The 13,791-nt window shown below is 31.2% G+C and overlaps 2 protein-coding genes across 2 annotated transcripts; one reads left to right on the top strand and one right to left on the bottom strand.

The window, feature by feature from the left end:
• Positions 1 to 1,624: 1,624 nt before the first annotated feature.
• Positions 1,625 to 3,576, bottom strand: LOC131848175 (ubiquitin-conjugating enzyme E2 variant 2). Its single transcript, XM_059197948.1, has 4 exons — positions 3,333 to 3,576; positions 3,067 to 3,209; positions 2,860 to 2,985; positions 1,625 to 2,788 (listed from the first exon to the last, which is right to left on the bottom strand). The coding sequence occupies exons 1-4, from the start codon at positions 3,355 to 3,357 to the stop codon at positions 2,648 to 2,650; spliced, it is 435 nt and encodes a 144-aa protein (XP_059053931.1). The 5' UTR covers positions 3,358 to 3,576; the 3' UTR covers positions 1,625 to 2,647.
• A 544-nt stretch (positions 3,577 to 4,120) lies between these two features.
• On the top strand, positions 4,121 to 13,779 carry LOC131848210 (ubiquitin carboxyl-terminal hydrolase 36). The gene is made up of 11 exons (XM_059197996.1): positions 4,121 to 4,606; positions 4,977 to 5,204; positions 5,791 to 5,944; positions 6,447 to 6,621; positions 7,922 to 8,035; positions 8,466 to 8,630; positions 8,737 to 9,731; positions 10,266 to 10,617; positions 10,822 to 10,962; positions 11,198 to 11,313; positions 12,152 to 13,779. The coding sequence occupies exons 1-11, from the start codon at positions 4,336 to 4,338 to the stop codon at positions 12,186 to 12,188; spliced, it is 2,748 nt and encodes a 915-aa protein (XP_059053979.1). The 5' UTR covers positions 4,121 to 4,335; the 3' UTR covers positions 12,189 to 13,779.
• Positions 13,780 to 13,791: the final 12 nt, after the last annotated feature.

Raw genomic sequence — 13,791 nt, forward strand, 5'->3', positions numbered from 1 at the left:
CATAGAACAAAATGGAGAATTCTTTTTTTATAGATATTATTTCGTTATTAAAGACTGCCTGTTCTGCATGGCAGTATAGCGATCGTTTAGATAAATCGTTAATAATGTATTATACGCATTGTCTCATTAATCAATAAAGGAATAGTGTCGTTAAATATTGTCCCGAATATTAAAAATATCTATCTACTAAAAGACAACGAGGTCGAAATCAAACAACCTGTATAGATACTGCGTATTATATTATGTATTATCTTTAATGATAATCTATAAATGACAAATTATTAAGTTATACACACCGATTAAATAAATTACTTATAATCTGTACCAACTTTATTCTTTAGTTTAAATGTTCTTGAAATGTTTGTCTCAAATAAATATAAAAACATCGTTGTTGCATTATTACTAGGACTTCTTATTACCTCGCATGAGTTACCATGAACTTATCTGTCGTCAAAGTTATGAGTTTTATATCTGAGGGTTCACGCAAAGTTATGACTCAATTAAAGTATTATTATTATTATAAACGCAACAGTCTGTATGTATGGATGTTTGTTACTCTTTCACGCAAAAACACGGATTTTGATGAAACTTTTCATATAGGCTATATTTTTATACATTCATTATTGAATATATATATTGACATTCAACAAAACCTCGGGCACAGCTAGTTATATTTTATAAAGAACTACCTACTGTTAAAATATATATAAATAGTATGTAAGACTGTGACTGCGAGGCATAAGACGGCCACACTAGTGGGCGCGTATAGTCACATACTAGGCGAATGATATAGTAATAGTAATCATTTTTATTTATACTATAAAATCGATAGATTGGTCTTTATAAATTATCTAAGCCATATACGCGCCAACATAATCTATTTGCGGGGAAAAACGATTGTCAGTAATGGGACTATTGCCTCTCAGGTTGACCTCCACGGCAAATCATTGTGGTTAATTTTTGATGACTTCATTACAATGGAATGAAACTCGTCAGGATTTAATAAGAATAGCTCTTTCTTTAGATGTAATGAAATTTGTTGCACATACATCTAATTGTTGAATAGTGCACTAACTCTAGAAGTAGAATATTTTACAATATTAACTTACTGTAAAATATTCTACATATTGCCTTACTACACTAGTAGAGTTAGTGCACTATTCAACAATTAGACGTATGTGCAAAAAACTTCATTACATCTATAGAAAGAGTTATTCTCGTTAGTTCAACGGTAAAAAAAAACTTATGTCCATACACTGTGACACCCGCAATACCACTTATGTTTCCGAATGATTAAGATGTCAAGCCTTTACCCTGTAACTTCTTCGTGCTGCGACAGAGATACAAAATATTTCTTGCAAATTCGTAAATGAATTCGAGTCTTTATCTTTGTTGTAGTTGTTAGAACCTTAAAAAGAATCTTTCATCACTGTAGGTAGTCTAAAGTGCATGTTGTAGATAGGGAAGCCTGACACTAGGTATTATTTACAAGCGAAGTCGTCGCATGCACGATAAGTAGTTTAATGATAGGTGAATTATGAAAAATCTAAAAAATAATGTGTAAAAATCGTCAACTGCTGTATTTACTAAATATATAATTTCACGGAAAATGAGAAACACGCTATGACAGTATTATTTGATTTATTTACCTTTGCTAGTTATACATTGGTAAAAATATTAATGCTATGAAACAATGACTTAGCATTTGGTTTGTAACAATAAATTCAAGCATATTATTATATGGGAGTTGGGAGCTAACGGTTATAAGTTTGACAAAGAGTTGATACTAAAAAAATATGGAGGTTGCAACATATTTCATTACACATTGAATTATATGCTCATTGTTCTTGTGACAAAATTATTAATAATGACAAGTGAAGCCATACTGTAACTATATTGTACCAGTAATACTTTATCTTATGTGCCTAAGAAATAAAAATTTCCTAAAATATTTTACACTTGATCATGTTATACTATAAGGAAAATAAGCAATATTATTCTTTCACAATCTGAAGATATTCATAGAAATAAGAATTTTAACTTTTGTAGATACAGTAAGAATGAGATATAGATGTTAAAAATAAAGTGCTTGTATTTAGAAACAACAAGATACCTATATTGTAGCAGACCTTTCCACACCTGTATTAATCTATGTATTAAAATATTAAGTTGTTCCTAAAAACATGCATTGGTAAAACTAGCCTTAAAAATACCAAAAGCAACTTTTTCTCAAAGGCCACAATAATTTAGGTAATATGATAAATAAATGGGCATTACCCACTAGGTTGGTAATTATAACTGTTATAGGAAGTTTTACAAAAATTTACAAAATACTTTGCCCAATCTACAACTGAGATAAATTCGTGACATTAAGCTTCATGTACGAAATGGCATTTACTATGAAATGCACCATGTGTACTTCATCTCTCTGCTTCCCATACAAGTGTAATAATGGTGCGAAGATTTAGACAGAAGACAGATATACTTATAGTATGAAGATACACAAAAGCATAGCATCACTTAAATTAAGACTACAATAAAAAATTAATTGTCATACACAAATAATTGATAAATAAATTGTATCTTCCCAAGGTGAATGAACAAAGTAGATTGGGTCTATTGAGACATATTTTCAGTGACAGAGGAACTAGAAAGTACTTCCTTCTGGGGGTTGAGATAGCTTCATATTTTCTTTGAGTGTCATGAGACGTCTCAGTTCTTGTAAAACGGTCTTTATAGTGTAGTCTCTCTGCCACCGTGCAAGAATCGGGACTTGTCGATTATCCACCTAAAATATGAAAATCATATTATATCACTATACTACAGAGATACTAAATTATAGTTTTATAATGTACTTACAAGTCCAGTCTGACTGTTAACACAGTTCATGTTGATTCTAGAAATAAATCTAGCAGTAGGAGGTTCATCGGGGTAACGCGTGCCACATTCAATTTTAAGAGAATACATTCTATTTTCATATGGAGTCTGAAAATAATTATTGTGTTTACTTTTGTTGTAATACCTCTGATATACATATTATTAACTATAAGTGAGAACAATGATTACCCTTGGGGGGCCAATTATCATGCCAGTCCAGTGAGTCAAAGTCATGTCATCATCGCTTTCGAGGCCCCAAGATATAGTACCGTCACCAACTCCCTTTTGCCCTTGTTCAAGTTCTTCTAGAAGACGAAAGTTCCGTGGCACCACTGGTCACAAATAAAATATAATTTAATCAATACAAATCAACAGTACTCCTATATTGTTATCGACTTTTATTGGTTTAGCAAAAATAAAAACAATAAATGACAAAAATAAACCTTAAAACTTACCAACGCCTGATGACGGATTCGCCATGATCACAATTTCACCGGCGCCCACTATTAATATCAATAATGAACGTTACTGAAACTCGGCATTTACTACACAATATTAAATTGTTACTTTGTAGTATAATTTGGAGGTTTTTAGTAGTTTACTTTAATGGTTAATTATAATTACCAAATCCTGAATTTTTACAGCAAGTAAAAGAATTTTTTTTGTTGGTGACTATGACTGACTTTGACAAGAGTATACAAAAGCATGCTAAACAATCATAGAGCAAAATGCAAATTGTCAAATACAAGTGAATGCCATTTTAGGGTACATTATATTATTAAATTAGTCTTTATACATTAAAGACTAATATAAAAGAATTGTATAGTTTTCTTAAAATGCAGACTTTCTACACAATGTAAATAAATTTAAAAAAATAAGGTAAATATTTTAATATTACCATGAAAGGTCCATCACTGAAAAGGAGATGGACGAATATGGGGAAAAAAAAATTACCATGAAAGGAAGTACCATAAATAGAATTGAATAGTTTTATTTAGTGAAGATTAATTTAATTTTACCAATTGCTTTTCTAGAAACATACAAATAAACACCACCTTCACACGCAGCAAAAATATATAAGTATTTTTTTTTAACATAGGAATAATTTACGAAATAGTAGCTACTACATATTAAGAAGTAAATACACAGTAATTTCAAGTAATGTTTTTTTATTTATTTGCTGACTTTGACTACTAGCCCATCAGCCTAAAAATAAATGTACCATAGTTACAATATATAAAAAAAAAATTGGTCGTTGGTTTACCAGCTAAGCACCGTGTTCCAAATGCGGCTCTAAATTGTCTTTTTAATATATTGTAATACACATGGTTTCTGGTTGACTAATATAAAACGTTGTATTTAGTTATAAAATATTATTGCTAGGCTATCGTGGAGTAGTAATATAACAATGAACTGTGCTGTGATTTAATGAAGTGATACTGCAGTTTTGGAGGTAAAATGCCCGCTTCCATTTGCGACCCAGTATCTAGCGCATTGCGTTTATCATTAAGTGCTGAAGATTCTCAAGGTTCATCTTTATTAGATAGTAGACTTTATTCATCAGCTAAAAGTGTCCTATTAACTAAAATTGATTTTGAAGAATCTGGAGATTTTAAAAGCAATGTACTCGATGGTCTGAAGTCTAAGTACGTGGTGATTCGATCCAAAAAACCAGTGCTGGAAAATAAACTTCTTAAGAAAGAAGGGATTTCTGGAAACCATGCTTCTGGTAAGCATTACAAATATTACTTGAAAATAATGTATCTGTTCCATATTAATATTTGCCTGAAAATTTATATGAATTGTTATGACTAGTTTATAGGTTATATTTTATTATTACTACTGTCAATATTATTAATATCATACATTTATTTATATTAGAATAGTTTAATATAATTATTACTTATACCATTTATTTTTGTTCAAAACATATTCACCATGCAAGTATAATTAATTAAATAAAATGTGTAAAAGTGTGGTCAAAATAGTGTACTAAAGTTAGATAAGCTAGGCATTGTATTGTGATCTATACGAAAAAGGTAGGTACAAATAGCAATTGAGTTATTTATTTATTATAAAATTGAATGTATTCATTACAGATAACAATAAGAATGGTGAGGATGGTTTACCAAAACCCAAGCGAATTTTGTTTCCCGTTGAAAAAGTACAGTTAGGATGGCAGTCCCCTTGGGCTGCTGGAGCTGGCATGCAGAATGTTGGTAATACTTGTTACCTAAATTCTACACTACAAGCCTTATTTCATGTACCTGCTTTAGCCAACTGGCTGGTTTCAGAAGCACCACATGCAGAAAAATGTAATCAACAAGGTTAGTACATTACTACTAACATTAGTTAATAATATTAATTCACATTAATATTAACTTGTGGTAGATAAGAGAAAGTGGTACAAATATATATTTTAATTCTATCATTCATTAGTGAAACTTTAGTCTATTTTTATTCTTTTTATTTATATATTTTTTAACATCTTTAATCATATTATAATAAGCAGCTTTATTTGCATGATGGCACATACCTGAAATTGGGGTTATATACCCCAATTTCTGGCTTGACTTATTTATACACTGATATATAAAAATGATTTATAGTTTTCAAGTAAAAGAATTTAAATCAGTCTTGCTAAAAATCTTTATCAGTTGTAACCAAGAAATTAGGATCTCAATTTTAAATGTATTGTTGTCAATTTGTCAAAATAATGCTGGCACTGTCTTTTGACAAAAGTAGCAAAATCAGTGATATATTTTTATTTTTATATTTTGTAATAATGATTACAAATGTTACATACATACATATACATATGGTGGTTATTTTCTCATTCTATGTTTATAATAAATTTCTTTTTTAAATTGTCAGTGCAACAACCTATGTGTTATATTAATTTTATTGTTACAGAAGCCTGTGTAATGTGTGGAATGCGTGCTACACTGATGGCCACACAGAAAAGTGGTGGAGCGCCTATTAAACCCTGGCAAGTCTATTCTAAGTTACGTCTTATATGCAAACATTTAACACCTGGTCGTCAGGAGGATGCTCATGAGTTCCTTAGGTATGTTACTGTATATTATTATTATAAATGACATAGTCAATTAGTACAATTCATAATACTATAATTTTGTCATGATGAATGCATTTACGGAAGACAATATTATTTATAGATTTACTTTTCAATGTTGTGGATGTTATTAGTTGTATTGCTTGTTGCTTCGGTTGGCATTACTATCAGTGTATTTGATTAGAAAAGTAAAATATAATTTAGTGAGATTAGTTTGTATGATTATGATTAGTTTGTAATATCTAGTAATAATGTATGAATTTAATCTAGTACTATAATCTAATACTAGTTTAATTGTTGGTAGTATTAAACTAGTGACTATTTGTAACAAAACTATGATACTTTATAATGAAGAGAGATGATAATTCTCTATTTTTATAATTAAAAATAATTTATAATTGAACACTATAATATGGTAATGATACATGTGATGATTCCATGATTGTTTAATTATTATGAAATTTGTTTTGTTTTCAAAACATACTTTTTTTTTCAGATATTTGGTAGAAGCCATGGAGAAGTGCTATTTGTCAAGATTTGTGAATACTGAAAAGTTGGATCAATATAGTAAAGAAACAACGCCCTTGAATCAAATACTTGGAGGATATTTGCGCTCCACAGTTCGTTGCCTTGCATGTCAGCATCTTTCTACTACTTATCAGCACTTTCAGGTAAATTAAATGTTTATTATTTGTAAAAACTTTCTTATAGTAGTATTGTTTGAATATCAATAAATTCTATGAGTATTATAAAATTCACATTATGTAAATTTTCTAGACCAGTACATCATCATCTGCTTCTTCCCTATCCCATTTATTTGGGGTTGGCGTAATATGTTTTTCTCTTCCATTCATCCCTGTTCGCAGTCATCGCGTTATTTACTTCCTTTCTTACCATATCATCTTTCACACAGTCCATCCATCTCTTTTTCGGCCTTCCTCTGGCCTTATAACCATCCATATTCATATGTAACACCTTTCTTAAAATATTATCCTCGTTTCTACGCATTACATGTCAATACCATGATAGACGATTTCTAGACCAGTACATACAATAAAAAAATCATAAAAAGTGGATAACTGAAAAGAAAGCCTACATGGTAATAATATAATGATTACCTAGAATACATAGTCCAAATGAGTAGCATAATAAAGGCAGCCAGAAATTGAGAGGGTATGCCTACTTGTCACATGACCTCGTACATAGCAACTGCTTATAGTCCTGTTCTGATTGGTTGCAAGTTGAATTAATGAGAAAAATATTATGTATATCATAAAAGTTATGTGTGTCATATGACATAAATTGACATTGGTTTGGTACTATCCACACATTCAACTGTTTAACATTTAATATGTTTAAACAAGTAACTATTGGCAAAAGATAATAAGATAAAGGGACACACGGAAAACACTGGAGGAGGCCTTTATGTCTAAAAGACACATTGACTCAGAGACTGGTGTGCAGAATTACAAATAGCATATATAGATATATATATTTAATCGAATTAGCAGAAGTCCATTTCACTACTTATGGATTTATATTATTTTGTTTAATTCTGCTATAATTAACATGTGTGAGACTACAAATATACGGTGTAGAAACTTGACTAGCGTTACGACCTTCTCTAGTGGCGATCAAATTCCAACCGTTATTGAGTCTACACCCATACCTATTGCGACACGTGTTTCGTCTCTGAACGAGGCATCATCAGGCGTTGAATAGTGTTCGGGTACAGCTCGGAAGCCTAGTGTATGCTAATTGTAGCGGAATTAAACAAAATAATATAAATCCATCAAGTATAGATATATAATAATAATTTATTTATAAAATAGTAATAGATAATAATATTTATTGTGTCTTTTAAAGTAAATATTTATATTAGATTGTGTAATTATGTTTCAATTAATAAAGACTGAATTTGAATGCTTAGACAAGTATGTTTAATGTATGTAATGTTAATTTATTTTTCAGGATCTGCTCTTGGATATTAGAAAGCATTCAACATTAGACGAGGCTTTAGATTCTTTTTTTTCAAGAGAAAGACTTGAAGACCTAGGATATAAATGTGAATCATGTAATAAAAAGGTAATGGTTTGTGAGCACGAACAGGTTTAGAATTTCCTTGCTATTGAAATTTTCTAATATGTTTAAGATATAACTATTCATGATATGTACAACTACACAAACTAGTAGGTAATACTTAACGAAAATATTATAAAATTTTATGCACATATAAATATCGATATTTATTGATATTTGTTGATGTTTTAAAAAAAGTTTAAGGTATATTTACGACTGTTTATGACTGTGTACGTATTATGGCGCTTTTTAGTACCCATACTGCAGGGTACTAAAAAACCGCTATAATACGTACACAGTCATAAACAGTCGTAAATATACCTTAAACTTTTTTTTAAAACATCCTTAATTGAATATTTTTTCATGACAAATGCATTTACTAAAAACACTATTATTTATAGAAGATTTAGTTTTCAATGCTTGTGTATGTCTTTAGGTATCGGCTACAAAGCAATTCTTTATAGAGCGTGCTCCCATGGTCCTTTGTATTGCTCTGAAGAGATTCTCATTAGCCGGAGGCAAGCTATCCAAACATGTGCAATTCCGAAAGAAGATTACACTCAACAAATATATATATAATAAAAATATTCATCAACAATTGGTAAGCATGAAACCTAAATAAGCTATGACAATACAATCTACTGCACAAGAGTAAAATTCTGTCACATATATATGTATATTTTTATAATAAATTTATTCTTTTACAGTCATACAAATTAGTGAGTCTAGTAACACATCTTGGTCCATCGCAGAATTGTGGCCATTATACAGCTATAGGTCAAGCACCAAACAGTAATTACTATCAGTTTGATGATAGTAGTGTCCGACCATTACCACTATCAGCTGTGCTTGGTACAAATTCTTACATTATGTTCTTCGAAAAAGATAATATTGCTGATGACATGTCTGTTCCCACTGCATCAACTTCTAGTGCTGTATATGGCCCTCAGTTGCCGGAAAATATATCCAACAGAGAAAAGAGTCCTCTTAAGTTGACATTTTATAGAAATGATGAAAAGAAACCAATAACTCTAAATTCAAGTAACACTGAAGCATACAAATCTGAAAATAAACCTATAATATTAAATACTACACTAAGTAAGTCCTCTGATTCAGCCAATTCCAATTCTGAGCCCTGGGTTGTTAAACAGAATGGCGAAGTTGAAAAAGTGACACAGATTCCAAAAATATTGAATGGTAATGATAAGTCTATTTATAAAATAGAGGAAGATAAAAAAATAAGCTTTGTAATAAAAAGACAAAGCAGTGACGAGAGTCATATAAAATCGAAATTGTTAAAAAGTGACACTGATCATAGAACTTGTAATACTTTGAAGATTCCTGAAAAGTCTACATTAATAAATAAACTTACAAAACCACAAAAGTCACCCTTAGAAAAATTGGAAGAACAAATGAATAAGAGTGACTCGTCAAATCATATTCATAGAAATGGTAATTCAAATTCAAGACTAGTTCCTTATGATTCCGAATCTAGTGGAGATGAACGTACCGAAAGATTGATAGAAGATAGATTGAAAAAAGATGGTTCGAATCAGGAAGGCCATAAACCAAAGCCAAGTCGGTGTGACTCACCACAAAGTCTTATCGTCACTACAAAGGGCATGCATCATGCTTGGACTGTATCTAAAGAGAAGAGTGGCCCTCTGCTAAGTCCTAGTCTAAACGGTGTTACTAATAAAAAGTAAGTTTTAAAATATATGTAATATTATGTAATTTTGTGTGTTTATATGTTTTTTATATAAAATGGATTTATAAAAGATTTAAAAAGCAACAGTCATATTAGATTAACATATTGGCTACTGTTTATCCTAATAGACAATATTTTATTAAACTACTTCTTTAAACTAATTAATATAAATAAAATTCTATAAATATGTGTCACAATTGTTAAAAATTATTCTGCATACAATAATTTTTAACAAATTCAGCTAGCTGGCCCTCTTGCGGCGATTTTAGCTTGTTGAGTGGGCTTTAAAAACCCTTTACATATATGATTTGAAATAGGTAGGTGCCTAGGAAAATATACGTCGTTTATGTTACACCCTCATTAGGAGTAGCAGATAGTTTGGAATTTTATTTGTCATTCTATTTAATGTAAAGCGGACTTTTAAAATCCCTAGAATATGAATCCTTCATGACTATGATTACGGGAGAGACTAGGTGCTTTATATATATAATCATCACACACCATACAATGTTATTTTCTATTGCCCAGAGTCCAAGAGAAGGAAGAACGGCGTGCTGAGAGCGAAGAAAGTGTTAATACTAGTGTGAGTAGTATGTCGCCATTGAGCGACCGTAGCGAGCATGCGCCAGCCGTGGCGGCGGCGGGGCCTGCTGCGGGGACCGGGCCCGTGGCGGGGACGGGCTCCACGGCGGGGACGGGCCCCACGACGGGGACGGGCCCCACCGCGGGGACAGGACCCGCGGCAGGGACGGGGCCGGCTTCGGGCCAGGCGACACTGCTGCAGGGGGAGGCGGCTCGTCACCTTAACTCTTTTTCCCATCGCGGCTACGGGGCCCCTGTGACTTCATGGAATGGCACCCAAAGTGTGCTATCCCGACAGGTATGATTTCATTGTTTATTTATTTATTTTCGATACGGACAGTAAATATGTAGTTACTTTTAATGAACAATGGTGTCTTCCGAAGTGTGTTACTTATGACCAATTTTGTTACGTATCTAAAATCTCTTTATTATGCTCAATTGAAGGCTACAATGAATTGTAAAATAGTAAATTGTAATAGACTGTATGCTCTGTCTTCATTAGGTATTTGAAGAGAGGCGTGAGGAGCGGAAACGTGCTCTCGAAGCTACCGATGAAATGGATCGTGGTCGTAGTAAGAAAATGAAAAAGTTTCATCATTACAACCGATTCAATAACAACAGGAATGGATATAATCCTTTTCAGGTTTGCTTTTGTATTATTTAATCTTTATAATTCTATCACAGAATAGAATTGCTAGTATGGAAAATACGATACCTAATGTTCATTATAAATTTCTTAAGAATTTTAATATATGAAAAAAGAAGTTGCTTCTGTTCACCATCTTGAAAAATATGTAACAATACTAAATTTTATTTTATCTTGTTAAAACTGGATGTATTTTGTATGATTTATGTCATGTAAATGTATTGTTTTTTAGGAAAGACAGAATAGACCACATTGGGGAGGGAATTTCAAGCATCGTGCTGAACGACGCCCTCCACATCATTTTAATAAACATCACAGCAACAACAAATACAAGCAACGTTTCAGCAGGTATGTTTTGGATATTGGATTAAAAATTAATTAAGATTGGTTTTTAAAAGACAATTTTAAGAAAGATGAGGTTCTCAATTTGTTAGAATATATTTATTTAAGTTTCATTGTTTCTTTGATTGAAAATGTGCCTAATCACTATTATTACTTACATTTTAAACACGCCGAATTTATATTTCTATTTATTGTATATATATATAAACTGATTTTAAGCATCCACTGCCACCAACCATATTCTGTTAGCAAAATAACAGTGACGTATAAATAAAAAAATAAAGGATATCTGATAAACAAAATACAATAAGTGACCAAAATAAGTAATATAAAAAAACACATAAATTCATAAATTCTAACACTACGAAGATTGAACAGGAAACCAGTTCATTGGTAACGGGCTTGTCAAGTAAGCCTATAATTATAGTAATAAATGTTATATAGTATCTATGATCTTCGAAGCATTCCTCAGTCTTTGGACCCGTAATATCTAAGTGAATATTTAAGAAATAGTTGTATTGTTCAAATTTGGCCAATCAAATTAGATGAAACGTTAATGAACTAAACTAATTTGCAAGAATACAGTAGACTCGGTCCCTGCCACGATGAATGTAAATAAAGGTGCGAAATTTGGGCATCAACCGTGGAGTTCATTGTGCCGTGGACAAATGATAATGCCTCTTGATTTACCTCATCTGGGATAACAGATAAGGTATATTATTATTATTTGAAATAAACTTCCACTGGTTGATCTGTTATTTCATTCAATCGTTTTAAAAATTATGTTTCCTATCCTATTTCATATCGTCACTTTTAACAACTCCTTTACTCTTTTTTTTTCTAGATATAACAACGGTCACCACTACTCCAGACACCATTGACCCCGGTTGGTTGGTGTCTCCTTAAGTGTATATATAGATAGTATATTGGTTTAATGTTTAGTCAATCTATTGTAGTAAGCATGTTATGGTGAAAATATTTAGGATACTAGCTTATAAGATGTTTCTGACCTCCACATTACTGATTAGCAGAAAGCTCATAAATTAGTAGTGGGGATTCATAATATATTAACAAATTATGTAACATAGAACTTGATCGCCAGCCTTTATATGTGTAACTTGAGAATTCCGTGTAATGCATTATTTTTTAATTAAAGCTATACAAGTTCGCTCTGTATTATTGTTATAATAATAAAATATTATAAATTTGTATCAATAGTTAATATTATAATATAGAATATAAAAAGTTTATTAAATAGTATCAATTGTCTGCAGATAGAAAGGACACTTTAAAAGAACTCGTACGGCTCTGAATCTACTATTGCTTGCTAGTAGTTTTTCCTTTGGACGAATGACACGATACGTTGAAGTTAGACTAATTACTGACAGTGTTGTATATATTTTTTTTTTAAAAACATTCGATATTGAAGTGATCTGCTGATTTTTAAAACTTTGGAACGTAACGAATTACATATATGTATTAAATTATTTTGAACTGAAATTGTAATTCGTAGATAGTCAATGTCAAAATTATAATGGCCGATTAATGTTACGATATGTAATGATATATTGGTGTTTTGTATATGTGTATATTATCAGCTAAAAACTACAGAAACAATATGAAACTGAATAGTTACATTTTAATTAAGTGCCTATTTTCGTTTAAACATGTATGTTCTTAATTTTACCACTTATACAATTATTGTAATCGTGATTATTAAAAATTCATAGTTTCAGTTACTATGTTTTATAACTGTAATGAATATTATGATTGTTTTAGAAAGAAAAATGGTATAAATACTGTCCATTAGTATTTATACCATTTTTCTTTCCACAAAAATTATTATTATTACCATAAGATTTAATCATAATCCAATGGTGTATGTGTAGACTGATACAAACAGTAAGTACTAATGTTCTTTATCGAATAAACAAACTGAATGGTTGAAAGGGTGGCCGGGATTAAGACCGTCTTAGTGATAAATTAACGGCGTATTTTGTTTATGATATTTACAAATGTAATTTTGCCAGTATCGCGTATTTTAATTTGTATAAAAGGTAGAGTCGATTTTAACGACTTTGTTCAATACATAGAACGTTGTAATTTTATTAATTTCATATTCGAGAACTCCAGGATTTATTTATATGTTTGGTTGTAATTTAAGCAGTCCTACTTGAGCCCTTTGCACTTCTCATTCCGTTCTTTCAACATGTAGGGATGGAAAGGGTGCCGTATGGGAAGATGATCAGATCATGGTATTTCCCGGTAAACATAATCTTTTGAATTTCTTAGAATTCTGTAATTGCAACGGTTGTGTTCGCTCCGTTGGAGCAGCACTCATGGAGCATATCTTTAATTTTCTGTCAGCGGACTTTAGGTAGGATTTAAACTTGAGGCAGCGTCCTTGAGAGGTCCTGAAGCAAGATCTAGACCGGATACAATTCTTGCCTAAACAATGACACTGGCACTTATTTTTCATATACT

Source organism: Achroia grisella, unplaced genomic scaffold (assembly GCF_030625045.1).
Source record: "Achroia grisella isolate CSIRO2021 unplaced genomic scaffold, CSIRO_AGI_Agris_v1 utg546, whole genome shotgun sequence".
NCBI classification, from domain to species: domain Eukaryota; kingdom Metazoa; phylum Arthropoda; class Insecta; order Lepidoptera; family Pyralidae; genus Achroia; species Achroia grisella.